Raw genomic sequence first — 18474 nt, forward strand, 5'->3', positions numbered from 1 at the left:
GCACATTGCCCAGGACTGTGTCCAGATGGCTTTTGAATATCTCCAAGGAAGGAGACTCCACAACCTCTCTAGGCAACCTGTTCCAGTGCTCTGTCACCCTCACAGTGAAGAAGTTTTTCCTCATGTTCACATGGAAGCGTCTGTGTTTCAGTTTGTGCCCACTGCCTCTTGTCCTATCGCTGGGCACCACTGAAAAGAGTCTGGTCCCATCCTCTTGACACCCTCCCTTCAGATACTTGTACACGTTGATAAGATCTCCTCTCAGCCTTCTCCAGGCTAAACAGGCCCAGCTCTCTCAGCCTTTCCTCATAAGAGAGATGCTCCAGTCGCCTAATCATCTTTGTAGCCCTTCGCTGCACTTGCTCCAGTAGGGCCACATCCCTCTTGTACTGGGGAGCCCAGAACTGGACACAGTACTCCAGATGTGGCCTCACCAGGGCTGAGTAGAGAGGGAGGATCACTTCCCTCCACCTGCTGGCAACACTCTTCCTGATGCACCCCAGGACACCATTGGCCTTCTTGGCCACAAGGGCACATTGCTGCCTCATGCTTAACTTGGTGTCCACCAGCACTCCCAGGTCCTTCTCTGCAGAGCTGCTTTCCAGCAGGTCAACCCCCAACCTGTCCTGGTGCGTGGGGTTATTCCTCCCTAGGTGCAGGACCCTGCACTTGCCTTTGTTGAACTTCATGAGGTTCCTCTCTGCCAATCTCTCCAGCCTGTCAAAGTCCCTCTGAATGGCAGCTGGTGTATCAGTCACTCCTCACAGCTTTGTATCATCAGCAGACTTGCTGAAGGTGCACTCTGTCCCTTCATCCAGGTCATTGATGAAGAAGTGGAACAAGATTGGCTGCAGTACTGACCCCTGGGGGACTCTGCTAGCTACAGGCCTCCAACTAGATTTTGCGCCACTGATCACAACCCTCCTCGCTTCATCTTTCAGCCAGTTTTCAATCCACCTCACTGTCCACTCATCTACCCTGCACTTCCTGAGCTTGCCTATGAGGATGTTATGGGAGATAGTGTCAAAAGCCTTGCTGAAGTCAAGGTAGACAACATCCACTGCTCTCCCCTCATCTACCCAGCCAGTTATTTCATCAGAGAAGGCTGTCAGATTGGTTAAGCATGATTTCCCCTTGGTGAAGCCATGCTGACTACTCCTGATCACCTTCTTTTCCTCCACATGCTTGGAGATGGCCTCCAGGATGAGCTGCTCCATCACCTTTCCAGGGATGGAGGTGAGGCTGACTGGCCTGTAGTTTCCCAGGTCCTCCTTCTTGCCCTTTTTAGAAGACTGGAGTGATATTTGCTTTCTTCCAGTCCTCAGGCACCTCTCCTGTCCTCCATGACCTTTCAAAGATGATGGAGAGTGGCTTAGCAATGACATCCGCCAGCTCCCTCAGCACTCGTGGGTGCATCCCATCAGGGCCCATGGATTTGTGGGTGTCAAGTTTGCTTAAATGATCTCTAACCCAATCCTCCTTCACAAAGGCAAAGTCTTCCTTTCTCCAGACTTTCTCCCTGGTCTCCAGGGCCTGGGATTCCTGAGGGCCAGTGTTAGCAGTAAATACTGAAGCAAGGAAGGCATTCAGTGTCTCTGCCTTCTCTCTGTCTTTTGTCATCAGGGCCCCTGAAGATGACTGAAGATCTGATATGCAACCAGTAAAAAGGCAAGTAAAGAGAGTCAAAATTCTTTGTTTGTGCTGGTATAAATCAAACCCATTTTCATTAACCTCAAACTTCATTTAAAAAGTCTGTGCTCATTTTTCACTCAGTTCTTATAACTCTCTAATTTAAATGAATCCCCACCTTTTACTCATCTTCCTCCTCCGTTCCCTTCCACCCACTCTTGCTCACTTGCGTGGCCTCACAATACTAATTTAGGTGTTGCTAAAATCTTTCTATGTCACTGTGGCGTATGGGAAAAAAATGAAACACTATGATATCACGAATATTGTATTCAGAGTTCTTATGGCATCTTTTGATTTTAAAGTTGATTTTTTTAAGTTGATTCTTTTGTTTTTATCAAAGAAAACAAAAGCATGATAACAATGAAATGAATATTTGCACTTTCTTTGACATAAGAAATTGATAAAGAAAAAGAGAAGGCACCTAAAATAGTGTAATAAACCACCCCTTTGTAAAGTCAGGTAAAAGAGCTTATGCACCAAGAGCTATAGTCAGACCTTCACAATCTCTGCCACAGTCTTCCATAATGATGTAGCTTTGCTTTTTTGTAATGTCAATACAAAATATATGTTGGACTTCTTAGGAAAAAGGATATTTTCATAATCTAATGAAGGCTTACATGCTAAGAGATCCTAAGCAAGGAACAATGCAATTCAGCAAGATCCTGCCTATCTTTTTTCTTTTTTAATTTTCTTGACAATTACTTTCCTTGTGGTTGTCTTCAGAAATGATGATTTCCTGAAGTGGGGAAAACTTGTAAAGCATTTTAGAAACTACTCACTAGTTCTTGCTGCAAAATGTAGTGCCTTTAAAAACATTTCTCCTGACTTTATTTCCTGTCTGATAGAGTATTGACAGTACACAGTTTAATGTCACTGTGAAATTACATTTTTGAGCACATTACATTTAAATGTAAAGTGTATGAAAGTGAAATTGAACAACGTAAGTTTGCTATGAGCAGAACTTCACTATCACTGCTATCATATTATTTCTATTTTGCTTCTTCACTTGATTTCAATTGCTTCATATTTCTGTCTCCATCCATTCAGGGGAGATGAAAAGGGATCTTTGCTAAGAAATATAAAGCAGAATAAAAATATTTATTACTTAACGTGAAAGTTATTGAATAATGCCTAAAAATCTTTAGCATTTTGCTTGAATTGGATTAGATATTCAGGTGTCTAAAACTTTTTTTTTTCTAAGAGGACCTTCTAACAATTAAAAGTAGTATAAAGAACATATAGATGAAGAGTTTTACAGAGATTCAGGGTATGCCCTGACCTGAACGGTTATTCTCAAAGTAGAAAGTCAAATTTTGAGTTTCTTAATGCAGAGTAGAATTATGCCCAAAGTTACCAATGTATATTCAAAAACAGAGGTGGTAGACTAAATATGAACTCCAGCTTAGACGTGTAGTTCTCATAATTTTTGTAAAGTGTGTTTTTATCTCTGCCTTAGACAAACCATTAATGAAGAAAGGAGAGCAATCTCAGTTATTAACAAGGATCATTTTGTCTTTAAAACAAAAATAATTACAACATAACAAATAAAATATAAAAATACAGTAAACAGCGACTGAGTTAGTTGCATTAGCAGTCTTTCTTATATGCTTCTTGTGGAGAGCTTTTATTAAATGACATCTTCAGACTGAGTATCCCTGAGTCACTGGTGTTCTTTAGGCAGTTTGAGATTAGAGTATTTTCCCAAAAGTAATTATGAGGTGTGTTTTTTCAGCATATCATAGACAGCCAAAATAGATGAGTGAAGTAATTAATTTGGGGGTTAATTAATCCTGCTTGGTATATCATAAGTAGCATAAACAACGGATAAACAGTGCAAAAAGGTGGCTAATTCTAAGTCTTAGGAAAGCAAATAAAGTATTTACATTCTGTTTCTTGCATAATGTCTTCAGGCAGTTGCCTTGAGATTGGCAAATCTCAATCTTAATCAAAATTGCATTAAATTTGGGGTTAATAGTCTAGGTCTAGTATCATGTCTGTGACAGTGGCAAGTGACAGACCCTTAAAATAATATAGGAACAGAGCAATGATAGGTAATGCGTTCTCTGGATATCCACTCAGCCCTAACAATTTTTCTTTTACCCATTTTTATGTTTGATATCTGTGGTGTCCTGTGCCAATGTGTTCCATAATTTATTTGTGTCATGTGAAAGTATTTTTTTTATTTTTTAAAAAACTTACTGTATAGAGATACCCTCTGGTTCTCACATTGTTGAGAAATACTGATTATTTTTTCATTGCTCACTTTCTCCATGCCTTTCATGATTTTTTATACCTTAATTGTAGTCCCACTTCAACCATCTCTTTTCTAAACTGAGGAGTCCTTATCTATATGCTCTCTCTGCTGGTAGGATCTGTTCCTTTCATCTTCCCATCACCTCTCTGTATATCTTTTCAAGTTCTAGGAAATCCTTCTTGGGATAGGCCCATGGCAGAACTACAGACAGTGTTCAAAGTTTGGGAGCACCATGGACAGTTGCATGGTGATGCTTTCTATTTTGTTCTCTATTCGTTATCTAATAATTTCTAACAATTTTTGCTGTACTGACTACACATAGCATTAAACTGTTGTTTTCAGAGAAGCAATGACTATCAGATTGCTTTGTTGTGTTGTTACAGTCTCACTTAGACCCACCATTGTGTATGTATAGTTAGGATTATTTTTTCCCATATGCTTTACTTCACATCTGTCAACACTGAATTTCATCTTCGGTGAATATCTGGTCACTCTACCTCATAAGATCAATTTGCAACTTCTCAACTTCATTTTAAATTTTTATTACCATTTAAAAATTATGCCTTATCTGAAAACATTGTGAGCCCACAGTTCACCTCTTTTCTAGATCATTTGTGTATATGGTGAATAGTACAGATCCAACATGCATTCTTGGAGGATACTCACTAGTAATGAATCTCTGCTGTGAAAAATGGCCATTTAGTCCTTTGTATTGTATCTTTTTAGCCAGTTACTAATTTATAAACGGATCTTGCATTAAATTCCCCATTTTCTTTCTTTATCAGAATCAATTATGTAACCTGTCCACAAATAGAGCAGAAAAACTTGAAACAATCTGTATTTAAGAAGAAACTATTTTATTTTTAGTTACAGTGTAAGTTCATTAGGTCGTTGAAAAAATTAAAAGAAAAAATTCAGCACAGTTCTTTTAGCAATGCTGTTACAAATTCCATCACACCTTGCTTATTGGTATCTTGGTGACAGTGGTGTGTTGCTGGAGATGTGGAAAGTAGCAACTTCTTGCTTCTCCTTTCTTTGCTCAAGAGGAAATGAGGCGTGCTGAGATAAAATGGGAATACCTTTGAATTTGGAAGTAGAAGTGCTTTTGCTTGATTCAAATAAATGTGTTTTTCTCGCTTTCCCTAAACTAAGATAGAAGGCACATTTCTTTCAGAGCCTGAGTTTGTACCAGTTGTCAGCCCCAGTCACCCTTTAGGGGTTTTTTTCTTTTTACTGTTGTTATATTTATTTATTTATGGTAGTGGCCCATTGTGCCTGGTGCTTCACAAGCACAGAGGGAAAAGGCAATCCAGGTCACAAAGAGCTTGTTATTGAATGCAAATAGGAGAGAGAAAACAGATAAGGTAGATGGACAGAGAATGAACCAAACAGAGGATGACAATGTAGCAGCATCTTAACAGTTGTCAAATTAACAGGCTTGGGAGAGACACCACAAAAGAAGAAGGATTTTGAGTAAGGTATTAAATTAGGTTTGTAGTTTTGCAGGGAGATCCTTTCAACTGGAAGGGACTGTATAGGGGAAAATGCAGCATTTGCATTTCATGGTGGTTATTAAAATGGGGACAGACTGTGATGAATTTAAGAAATGAAGAAATACAACCTTAGCTTATTATCTTCTTAGGCTGGTTTTCGTACTATCGGTAACTGAACAGAATAAAGAGTACCCTAAATCCCACAAAAAGTTTTGTGGGGAGACTTTACAGTCATCTGCTCTACATTTTACCGTATTATTACCATTGTACCAGATCACTTTTCACAATTTCTTGTGCCTTAAAATAGCAACAATTCCTCGCTTGTCTTGAGCTTGCTGTTCTGAATATAAGGTCTTTTTTGAGACTTGTATAGTATTTTCTCTTTCCTCACAGTACCACTGTTTGTATAGTTAGTTTGTCATTTTTGCTTTCCTTACGTAAAGAATTGCATCCTAGATAATCATCATGGGAGTTTCCATCTGTTTTGTTTTCCCCTTTGCTTGTAACGCTCTTTTGCTTTAAGAAGGAGGAAACATCGGTTAGTAGATATGAAGTCTTTGCTGTGAGTGAAGATGATCAGATATTTAAGTCTTTTTTTTTCCACATTTACTTCAAATCTGAGAGCATGAGTGGTGATGGTGATGTGAAGCACCATGGTTTTATGTGTTTCTTAAATCTTGAATAGCTTAGAACCTCTCGGGGTTTGAGAGATCCAAGGAATGGAAGAGTTGCAGAGACTCTAGCACTAAGCAATATCTGAAAACTAGGGATGTAAAAAATGTTATATTCAGCTAAAGTTTACTTGGCTAGGTCCACTGGGTGTTTTTGTTCACAGTACAAAAGTCTGGCTGGTATTTTTCTCTTCCTGTAACAGTTGTTTCAGATTTGAAGTTTTCCCACAAGACCTATTTTCAGAATTAGATTCAGATTGAGAAGTACTGTACAGTTGTTACTGTCATAAAAAAAAAATCTGCTATAGTTCGATTATGGGATCAAAATGAGAAATAAAGGAAATGAGAAAATGTTAGTGCAATTTCTTTAAGAAAATTACCTGGCCTGTTATGAAATCTGCGCTTCATGTTGTTGGTGTAGTAAGCAAGAACTCTGGCTTTCCTACAAATAGCACTGTAAAATAAGGGACATTCCCTGTAACAGCAGATGCCTGAGATGCTCCTACAGAACATACCTGTTTTGTATTCTCACTGGAAGGCTGGAATCATATGTTTCACTATATTGTGGATTTTCAGATATGGGTCAGTATCACTATAATGATGCTCAGAGCAATTCTCCTAGTAACTTTTCTTGAAAAAGCTTTTGAGGAAGAGTTGTTATCATCTATTTGCCAGTATGCTATTCAAACACAAAATCCTGGAGAAAGTGCTGAGCTTGACAGCAATTGTGTGTAGCGATAGTATTCGCAGGTCCACTGATGGAGAAAGGAAGATCACTATACTCTAAAACCAGGATGCTGAAGTATAATGAGGAGCATAAGGTATCCAGATAGACTGATAACTGGTAAAAGAGAAGCTGCTGACTCTAGCCTGTAGAAGGAGATCAATCATTGCAACAGGTATGTTGCAGTACCAGCATGGAACTGGAGAGAGAGGGAAGTCTCATGAGGAAATGCTGCTTCTCCATGTTCCTGAAGTGTTGCTCTGCTGCTGAATTATCTTGGAGCGTTTTCCTATGGCCTGCACAGCTGTGAAATAAAAAGAAATACTATGTGTGGCTTATGGATGAAGCTTCAGCGATCACTCTGTGACTGCTGTCATTGCCACTGTTCAGGTTCTGGATTCACAACCCAGCCAACTAGCTGGAAATTGCACAGTGGCTGACAACTGAGGGCTAAGGAGGATCAGTAGAAGAGGAGCCATGCATGACTTAGTCTATCAGAGATAGGGGTGTGAGGAGGAAAAAATATATCATTTTCATGTTATCAGTTTGATAAACCTGTCCTTTTAAAGGACTTCCATTAAATTGTTCCTGCATTAGGAGATATATCTCAAAATACATGTACCTCAGATTCTATTTTAAATATTATATTTTTCTATCATTATGATTAGGGATGAAGGAGCAGGCAAGATTGGAGGATTTAAGGTACAAATGTTCTGTTTTACTTATGGTACTTGGTGAATTTTACTGTCTGATATTCAGGAGCTCAGACTAGATTATCTAATGGTCCCTTCTGGCTTTATACACTAGGAAGTAATGAAGCATCAGTTTTGTTATCAAGTCTAGAAAGTAAGCCAGCTCCTCCACTTGACTTCTTTAAATTAAAATTAAATTAAACTCAGAAACAAAACCTTTGTTTAATGTAGATTATTTTTGCTGTCCACCAAAGATAAAAAGAATGACAAAGTCATTGGTTAAACTTCATCTACAGGAAGGATGTGACATATTATTGTTTATTATCTTAACAAAAATTTTACATTCTTTCTTAGCTGTACTGTAATATTATCAATAGTAAATTTGGAAATCACTAATAATGAGCATTTATGGATGAGTTTTTTTAAAAACAGCTAAATGTTTAGTGCAGGACAGAGTCCCGCAGTCAGAAGCAATTGCCATCCAGTAAGTGGTATTAACTGACCATAAAGGCTCTTCTTCCCTGTATCAGTTGCAATATAAAGTGTATTCATGGTGGCTCAAGCTAACACAGGTGACTCGAGCGGGGAGCAGTTACTGTGGCAGGTTGTTAAGGCAGAGTAATTCAACCACTTACAATCATGTGGACATGCCCTCGTGACCGGAGTTGCAATCCAGCAGTTCACTGAGGGCCAGATGTGATCCTTAATACATCTATGTGCACTGACCTAATACCATGTCCCACACTTACTACTACTTCTATTCATAAGAAGAGTTTAATATCAAAGGCCTTTAGAGCTTTAATCATGGACTAAGATGCAGCTGAGCTCAGTACTATGTAGACAGAGAACACAACCATAACTCCTTCACAAATGGCTTATTATTTAAATGTAAGATAAGAGGCAATGGGTAGATAGATGGGGAGTGCAAGGAGACTTTGAGCCAATACTGCTCAGCATAGTAGGCAGTAGCGTCAGTACTTTGGCAAATGTGTCTGTAGGCAGTGGTTTCAGGGAGTATCATGAGCTATCTGTAGGGAGATTTGCAGAAAGCTCTTCCCATCCACTACTGACAGCACAAGGGGAAGCACACATGTACTTGTTTGAAAATCTAAGCACACGTGCTTGTCTGAAAATCTAATGGCAGCTGGTATCAAATTGTTTGATCAGTGGTGGGAATCATTTTTTTCTTACTGAATGAGAATTAACAAAGAGAAAGATATTGAGAGCACAAGTGGGTTATGCTTGATGCTGCAGGAAAAGAGCAAATGGAAGGAAGCATAGATGAGATAATAAGCTCCTCTAAGTTTTGTTTGAAGATATATGAAAGACCTTTCTGGATGAATATGAGTTGGCTCATTACATTTTTCACAGAGAAAAGGGTATTGAATTAACTGAGATATGAGATGATGAAAGTCTGTGGTACACTTATTTCTGTGCAAAAGCTGTACCTTAGAGATGTTATGCAGAGGGAATCTGGAAAACTTAGATGAAGGCTGTAGGCAAGGACTTAGAGAAAGGCTTAGTCTAAGGCAAACAGAGTTGCAGGCCAGGGAAAGAAGTAAAATGGTCGTGGAACCCACCACTGTCAGAAATCATGGCTGTCCCACAGATCTTGAAGGAAAACTCAAGAGCTCTGTCTTGGACATGTTGTGAGATGGTAGCTAGGCATGATTAGATGTGGGGGAGACAGACTGAGATTTTAGTTTAGGCAGAAAGAGACAGGTCTGGAATAGAGAGGTGTGTGTGTCCAGAGCAGTCCTATAGCTTTGTAAATCCCTGTTATAGTAAGAGCATCAGAATCAAGATCTTGTCTCTGACATTTAGACCACTCAAGCTGAGTAGCAACTGAATTCTTGTGACTAACCCCAGTGAAATCAAGACAAAGGTGACAGAAAATAGTCTTTATAAATGCAAGCCAGTTTAAAATGTCACATGACTGTACAATGTGTCTAGGGATCAAGCATGTAGTATATAGTATGATGTAAACCAATTAACTATTTTTGTTGTCTAAATGAAGTGGCTCCAAACAGTTTTATACATGTGAAGTGAAAATTGTTACTAATTTGTCAGTTGCAATGAAATCTTGTCTCCTATCATTTTTATTAAAGTATTTAATCAAGTTTAGTCTCTGATACAGTAGCTCACAACACGTTAGCATACAAGTATTCCCGTTTAATTCAGTGGTGGTCCCCAAAGATTAAGGTGCTGTTCAACATAAGTCAGGGCATTGGCAACTACCCCTTGATTATCAGCTGTTGTTTAATGACATGAGTGTGAAATAAATTGAGGTTTCTGGAAAGCAGGAATAATTGTAAATATGTTACTTAATAATATAGCTACAAGCTATAATGCTGATCTAAACAATGTGAAGGCTGTGTCTGCTCACTGAGTTTTGTTTTTTTGTTGTTGTTGTTTCACTCTCATCTCAACATTCATTTCTTAAGAAAATTGGCTAAAAAGCGGAAAGAGACATTGAGTAGTACACGGCAGGAAATGACAGTGATGGTGAATTCAATGGATAAAAGCTACACTGAGCAAGGCACCAACTGTGACGAAGCTTTCTCTTTCATGGACACGCACAATCTAAATGGAAGATGTAAGTTTTTCTCTTTTCTTTTCTTTTCTTTTGTAAGGTGGAAGGAAGGTGCAAATGGTTTTAAAAATATTCTTCATTACTCAGTCATGGAAAATCCATGGGACCCAGAGTCTCCCACTGTGCAGTACATTACAGTGTATATTCTAATGAGCAAGACTGTCAGACATCAAGAATAGATTTCTTTAAAAATAATAAGGATAATTGAGCTTTTTTCGTCTGTCCTTTTCATCTGTAGAAGAGCAAAGACATTACTGGAACAGCTGTAGTTTTACCTTTCCCCAATCTCTATTATGTTAAAAATTTTATCTCTCTCATGCTGTCCCAAGTCCTTCAGCTGCTTCCCCTGCTCACTTCTTTTTTTTTGTAGGCAAAAATTATTTTTGAATGTCATAACTTAATAATGGTGATCTGATTGTCTTATTATTTCCAATTCTAGATGATGCTCTTTCTCTTGCTTGTGCAAAGCAAGAACTCAGTGGAATTATCCAGTCTGCAATTTTCATAAGAGATACTGTAATATACTGGGTCTTTTGGGGTCTATCCTGAAAATAAATAAAATTTGGGATATAAAATTTCCGGTATTAGAGTGAGTCAAGGACTCGCTCCCCTCTGGGGGTTAGCACTGAGCATAGACTAGGATGACAATTTTTTTTATAATTGCTAAAAACAAAAAAAGAATGAATATGTTCACCCAACATTTTTAGTTTTCGTAATTCTTAACGAATTGCAGTTTTTCTTGTATACCAATGTTTTTGAACAGCTTCAGAATTCATGAAAGATTGAATTCTGTTTTAAGTACTAACAGAATGCAAGGCTCAGTTCCCACTCTTTAATAATATGCTTAAGAACTTATCTTTAAAGAGCTCAATTGTACGAACACTTTCTGTGAGGTTTATACAATGAGACTTCCCTTGACAGCATTAGGCTGAGAATTTGCAAATGTTAAATTGCATTTGAGTCACTTTTGAACTTGCTTTGAAATAGATCTTTCAGAATCCGACTTGCCTTTCTGGTGAGAGTATCCCATTGCAGTTAATGAGATGGCTTACTTTATGAGGAGATCAAGAGGTTTGACTTCATCTTCAGTCATCATGATGTAGTTTTCCGATGATGTTATTGAATGGTCACAGCAACCAAAGTGGCTGTAGTGAGTTCCTGGGGCCACATCTTCTTTTCATGTAAACCACTTTAAAACAACTTGAAATTAATTGACGTGGCAAACATTTTATACCGGTTGAGGACTAGAGCCTTTAATTTGAACTTTCCATAATAAATGTAGTCATCAGAAGAATCCGGTTGACAGTCTTTAGGAATAATCTTTGTATAAGACCTTATTCTCAAGAGATTCCTACCTCCTGTTATAGTTGATTGTTCTGGTCACATTCTGCATCTAGACAGTTTTATTAGCTGCAGCAGCCCTTACCTCAACCAGTCTCTGCATTTGTATCCAAAAGCCCTTTCCCTCTAGTGTTTCAGACATAATCAAAATAAAGATATATATTCACCTATAGGCTAAATAAGTGCCAGCATCGTTTAAAACAGTTTTGACATAGTTCCATCTTACAAGGGGCTGGCAACTGAATGCCCTGGAAGATTAATGAAGAAAAAGAGGGATCAAAGCTAGCAGGAGTAATCTTAGACCTACCCATCCAGCAGATCCTGTCATTTTTTTTCTTTTTTTTCCTGTTAGTCTGCTTATTGGTATCCAGAATATCCTTACATTCACTGATCTGAGTTCAAGCTGTATAGAAAATCAAACCTACAGCAACTAGGGTTGAATTTGCAGTAAGCTTTGCTTAAAAGCCTTTAATGACTGTTTGACTGAACATCCTCTAATACTTTGTGATTAGCTTTCTCTCACCTGCTGAATGTATCTGTGCTTATAATGGTAATTCACGTGATCTATGAAGGAACTAATTGAGCTTAATTTGTTTCATTGTGCTTTCCCGTAGCTTTTACAAATGGTTAAAACATTAAATACCAAAGCCATCATTGGTCTGTGTATCAGTGCCTGAAAACCGTTGTTAAACAAAGAACAATATATAGTAACAGTATCTGTCTGAGCAAATCAGAAAACTGTAGAAGGAAAATGAACTATAGTAAAATATTTGCATACAGTATTTGCAATATTATTAGGTAAATTTACTAATGATCAAAGCTTCTGTCATTGTGATGTCTTTATTTAGGGATCAGTATTCAGTCTAATCTTGTGGTTTAAGAAATATTTGTCATCGCTGATCAAAATGCTCTATCTGATGACATTTCTTTTTAGGGAACTGATCAAATTCCCTTAGCCATTTTCTTCACTAGAGGCACCTAGTCTTCCATAGGTCCTGACTGCAGCAAACACAACAGAACAGGCTCAAAACCAAGCCAACCACATATGCCTGTATCACCCAGCTTAAATAGCCGCATATCACTTCACTGCCTCTAACTAGCTTTGTTTCTCCTTACAGCTGTATCTTCACCATCTTCCTTTACAATGAAAACAAACACATTGAGCACAACAGTGCCTAATTCTTATTACCCAGGTAACCAATTTTTTTGTCTTGGTTTCATCCCTGTATGGACCTTTTTATAATAAAAGCATATAAATTTTTGTTTCAATGCACCTTGTCATAGATATTTAAAACATATAACCCCATAGATATTTAGAACATATAACTAATTGCTTACAGTAGCTTTCTGCAAGAAAACTGGGGAACATTTATCAACCATTTACTGTTCTCTCTCTTTTTACCTTTCCTGCATTGTCCTGCTTATGATGTATGACAGATCCATTTGTGCCAACTGCAATTTTAGGTGAGAACATTTCCCTTTATCAAAGTTTATTGCTGAAGTAATTTAGAAAGTCACAGTTCTTGGGGTACAGACAATAGTATGCAAAAAGTTGTAGTTTTATGCTTGAGGGAGGGTAGGCTTGTCTACATTGAGAATGCTAAGGACAGTTATCAAACTTGATTTCTACTGTCAGAGTGCAAGTCAGAGGAGAAAAAAGAGAAATAATTTTAACAAGTGGTTTTGTGGGGAAATGTTTATGCATGTATTTGGAGTGACACAAAAGAATTTGATTATCCTAGCAATTGAAATAGTTTTCCTCATTTTTTTCCATTTTGTCTCAGAACTGAAGATGTCACTTCTTAAAAATAATGTTTCTTAATTAGACTATTCATGATACAAAAAATCAGTCAAAGTTTTGGCCATCTACCAGCTATCATTGCTTCTCACACTACCACACAGTTCCTGACATGCTTGTCAAAGTGAAGTTTCAGAGGAGAAACAGTGTTCTGAACAGCAAAATGATAACATGACACTTACAGTCATGTGGTTTAATGGTTTGTTATGGTTTATTATGCATCAGGTGTCATAGGAATGAAATAAAATGATAGAGCAATAGGTTAAAAACATGTACAGTTAAAGTATAAAGCATTTCCACTGGCAATTTGGAAAAACCTTCTATTGTCCAATATCAAAAAGAGAGGGATTCCAGCACCATGACAATAAAATAAGCATGAGGCGCTATTGCATTTTTTCAATGCCTGAGTAACTCAGACAACATTGTGGCTTGTATTTTTTTACACCTTCTTCTCATCCTAACTTTAAACTAAACAGGGAGATTTTTAAAAACAAAAAAAAAACAAGATAAAACAATGCACTGTAGCAAGAATTCAGACTCCAATGTTAAGCCTATTTACTCTTTTTACAGTGATTGATATCTTTACACGTATTTTTCATTCTTCTCCTTTTTCTTCAAATCACTGTATAAATGTAAGACATCTGAACTGATTCCTAGCTTTAAATTGTAAGTTAAAAGGACTTAAAAGAAAAGTGAAGCGTACAAGAAGTAGAAATTTAGGAAGGTGATTTTTTGCAAACTTGTTATTGTGAAAGAATAATTAGCAAAGTATGTTTCAGTATGATAACTTTAAGAAGGAACCTGTTCATTTTTCTACATTATGTAAATCTGAGAGAAGGTAATGGTAGTGACTGTAACAATGTAATAATCTGCATGCAAATGAAATTTGCAGCGCCTTTTAACTGCCTGAGATGTTAGATTTTTTTTGTGTGCTTTAGCATTCATTCAACGCTTCATCCAGTAGATGTTCTTTCCGACCTTGTGGGTGGGCAAGGAGAAAAGTACTATTATCAGGAGAAAAACTTTGAGATTTCACATTTGGATTATTAATTTTAGTTAATGATTTCTCAGATTTTTTTCCATCCTTTGCTATACAGTAATGATGTTAAAATTACTTGTTCATTTTGCTTTCACAAAAGATAATCTCCAAGCAAACAGTTCAGATATCAGACAAAAATACACACAGAAAATCTCCTTTACTAAGTCTGTAAGATCTTGAATTAGCTAGACGTGTACTTTATCATCTAATACAGCAACACGTGCTTACTCATGTCAGAAAATCTTTCAGTTATTTCATTGTAGAAAAGAAATATTTTTGTTAGCTTGCATGTTGAAAGTTTAGTGTCCTTTTATGACTACTGTTCCATTGAGACAGAGTTTATCTCCCAAAAGGTGTTTATGATTATTTGTATAGGACTAGTGTTCCATCTGAGATTAATTAAATCAGCTCTGCTTGAGTCAGTAGAGGAATATAGCTTTTAACAAAAAAAAATCTTTTTCTATTATTTACATGCTGGATTTTTATTGCAATTAATATCTGCTTTTGCTGTCTTTGAATGCCCAGTGAAGTTTTTTTAGGCTGCAGGGTCAAGCCTGTAGTTAGAACCAAATAAACCTTTCATTGTGACCTCCTGGGAAGGGAACAGGTCTGGTGAATGGTTGAGTTTAGTTTTTGAGATCAGGGACTACTAGAAAGGCCACAATATACTTACCCTTTCTGAAATTTGATACAGCAAGATCTCTGGAATATTCGTGCAAATTAGAAAATTCTTAGGCAATTGAAAAAAATGACTGATCAGTAACAGCAAACTCTTTCAATGAGCAAGGGGCAATAATCTGACTCCTCAGTTTCAGATATGTGGAAATGTTCGTATAGTTGAAGAAAAACTTTCTTGGTTAGCCTAATAACCTAAGTGAAAACTGGGAGCTAAACAAGTGCTTTACATAATAGTGGCTTAATCTGTAGTTACTGAGCATCAGTGTAGGTCATGTTTGTCTAGTATTAATGATTTTCACATTTCTGAAATTGGAGAAACAAAAGGTTCCTAGCCCAGATAAGATATTGAGCTGGATTTGCAGATATCTTCCATGCCATAAGTTCATATAACTGGTAAATAAATGTGTTATTTAACAAGCATTGTAGAACTTTATGGGAATCGATAGGTGGAGAGTAGAATAACTGCAGGATTTAACTACCAGTTTCATAGCACAAGACCCTGATATCTCATAACTTTGCATTCATAATAGTTACTAACAGTTTGTGGAAAAAAAACAACAAATTTTCTAACCTGCTTCTAAAATTGAAGTAAACCATACAAAAATCATGATCAACTTCCTACACTTTTTTTGTCTTTTGTGTCTTAGCCACCTTGTAGTTTTCAGGTGCCATTTCAACAGCAACATACTGTACCTACACTTGTATACCACGTTTCATGCCATGCATCACAAGGTGCTTCACAGTACAATTTTATCACACGTTAGACAAAAGATCTCAAATTTAATGACTAAATGATGAGTTTCCTTGTGGATTGGATCAGGTTAGTAAGCCAGCAGGAAAAGTAGAGAAATGCCCATACCCATAAATTGCTATCTATTGTTTTTGGTTTAGATCTAAATGCACAGTTCATATTGACTGTATGCCACTGAGAACCGGATTTGAGACATCTCGGTATCACTGTGAACTGAAAGAACCTGAAATTATTCTTGAAATACCACCCATTGAGCTTTGTGGCCTCAACACCAATTTCCAGTGGTATAACTAAGATCAGAATCTCACCTTTAATGAGGTGTGGTAGCAGTTTTGGTGTGTGCATGAGAATCTTGGACTTTTTTATACACAAATTTGGGGAACTTTCTGCTGTAATATATTAAATTTATAAAAGTGGAAATATTATTTTAGTGTTTCCCTTTCCTACAACATATTTTACAAACTAATCGTCTTTTATAAAGATATTACTTTTGTGAACCACTTGCTATGGTTAGTGTGCAGACACTGAAGAGTAGTTTGACCAAGTCAAGGCACTACATCTGCAATATCAGTGAAAAATCAAAAAATTTTTGAGATACCTAAAATTATTATTTTGGTAAAAAGAAGAATATTTATGATGATACTTGAACCTCAGAACTGAGTTGTTTTTCCTCTTGTCAAATCTGAACAAATAAAAAATTCCATCTAAACAGCAAGAAAATGATACTGCTTCCTTAGGTAGAGCGCATTTTCACATCTATTGCTGAGAATGAGTTTTGATCTCAATTACATCTGTGTGAATTAGCTCACAATAATATAACTTGGTTTCAGTAGATTTAATTTAATTTATACTGTGAAACTGAGATCAGGATCTGACTCATTTAGGAAATCACATTGTAAAAACTAAATTGCAAACATAAAATTACCTGTAATTATTAATGTAGTACTGTTGCTTATGCCCTGTTTCCTTTTTCTCCTCCTCTTTTTTTTCTCCTGATATGTATCTTCTTAAAAGTGCCAATCAATGGTAAGTTGCCCATTTGCCCCACGGAAGAGATGTGGAGGGTTGGGAGAGTGTGTGTCTCGTACAAATTTTAACCAACCCACTGGGTTCTCTTGTTTGTTGGCTTGCATGTTAGTTGGCATTAAACATTCCATGCCTAGAGTGATGGCTCATGATAGGCCATGGTCCTAAAGCATGTTCAGCAGCCGCTCAAGACATCTTTCCTGAGCAGATGACCCTTGCATTTGTCTTCCTGTAGTTTGTTTTCAAGTGTTTTATCAGATTTACATTTCCATTGCAGTCCTAGCTTGATGAAACCATAAGCCATTTTGTACGTCTTTTTATTTTGCTCACTCCAAACATTTGCTCAAAATTTGCAGCATAAAATATAGCAGTTCACCAATCTAAGAAGAATACAAGTCCTATTTCATTCCGTGGGACTTGATGAAGTTTCAGAATGAAACTTCTATGTAGTTTAGAACCACATGCCTGATTTAGAGCTTGTTTATAATCAGCTAGTGTTATTTAAAGTAATATTATAGTTTGGACTGCTCTGCAATGCTTCCATTGTAGAACCATGGACTTTGCCTCATTCCAATCAGTCTTGCAATTTCCCTGTGTAAACTGCTCCATGGATTTACCTTTATCTGGCATAGTCTTCACAGATCGAAGCAATATTAAAGATGTCAGATTTCTGTCATTCCTCTAGAAATCTGTGTATTTTATATTTTTGTTAATAAATGCAAATGAGCTAGTACATTGTGAGATATTCTTTTCCTAGATGAAACCCACACGATGGTCAGTGACACAAGCAGCCTGGTCCAGTCCCACGCTTACAAGAAGCGAGATCCAGTGGATGTACCCTACCAGACCGGACAGCTTCATCCAGCCATCCGTGTAGCTGACTTGCTGCAGCACATCACCCAGATGAAGTGTGCAGAAGGCTATGGATTCAAAGAGGAATATGAAGTAAGTGTCAGGTCTAATGATCTGATTATTATGTCTTCTGTGCTCTTGGCTTTATCTGTCTGCTACCTGTACCACAGAACAGGAAAAATAATTACTCAACCCAGTAAGCTAGTTGCCCTGGGAGGGAAGATACTGAATGGAAAGGATCCTCTCTAGAGTGAGCAAAGGCTCTGATAGGGATGAGCCAGGATGGAGAGTTAGAAGTAAAAACATTTCTGGGAAATCTCTGCCTAATTCTAATCAAATGTATATTGAAAAAGCAGGTTCACTAGCTTTCTTCTGGAACTTGCCATATTACTGAAAAATGTAGCCTTTTTTTCAGTGTTTCATCATAGATTGTCTGATCACAGTTGCCTGGTAACATGCTAGATATTAGTTTGGAAATCAAAGTTTTACAAGCAGTATTACTTGGAATAATAGTATTCACCATGCAGAGGAAGTATGCAGCTCTTCAGAGAGGCCCATAGGGCTATAAACCTATCTGGTGGTGCCTGAACCTTTTCGCATTAGCTGGAGGCTATTCCTAATCATTATTTTTCATATGTACCTATAGTCTCTCTCTTTTTTTTCTTTCTTTGATCCAACTTCTGTTTCTTCATTTCATGCTACAGTGACCTGTTCCTTCCTGTTACCACCTTCTTATTTTTAAATGTCATGACCACTACACCCTGGTAAAGGCTGTAGGAATGCAGCACATTGGGCTAAAGTTCCTATCTTCCTTGTAAGATGAGTCAGTTTGTCTAAGTGAAAAAGCAAAACACAAGCAAATTGCTTCTACTT

General features: G+C 37.3%; 1 protein-coding gene across 6 annotated transcripts in view; it reads left to right on the top strand.

The window, feature by feature from the left end:
- PTPRM (protein tyrosine phosphatase receptor type M) overlaps positions 1 to 18474 on the top strand; it is a 504474-nt gene that overhangs the window by 393843 nt on the left and 92157 nt on the right. For 2 of the 6 annotated variants that reach the window (XM_067290684.1, XM_067290686.1), the window contains 4 exons: positions 9968 to 10119; positions 12576 to 12650; positions 12895 to 12921; positions 17507 to 17694. In XM_067290684.1, the coding sequence (XP_067146785.1) occupies positions 9968 to 10119; positions 12576 to 12650; positions 12895 to 12921; positions 17507 to 17694 (442 nt within the window). The remainder of the gene's footprint in view (positions 1 to 9967; positions 10120 to 12575; positions 12651 to 12894; positions 12922 to 17506; positions 17695 to 18474) is intronic. The other 4 variants (XM_067290685.1, XM_067290687.1, XM_067290688.1 and 1 more) reach the window with 2 other exon arrangements.

Source organism: Apteryx mantelli, chromosome 2 (genome assembly GCF_036417845.1).
Source record: "Apteryx mantelli isolate bAptMan1 chromosome 2, bAptMan1.hap1, whole genome shotgun sequence".
In the NCBI taxonomy this organism is placed as follows: domain Eukaryota; kingdom Metazoa; phylum Chordata; class Aves; order Apterygiformes; family Apterygidae; genus Apteryx; species Apteryx mantelli.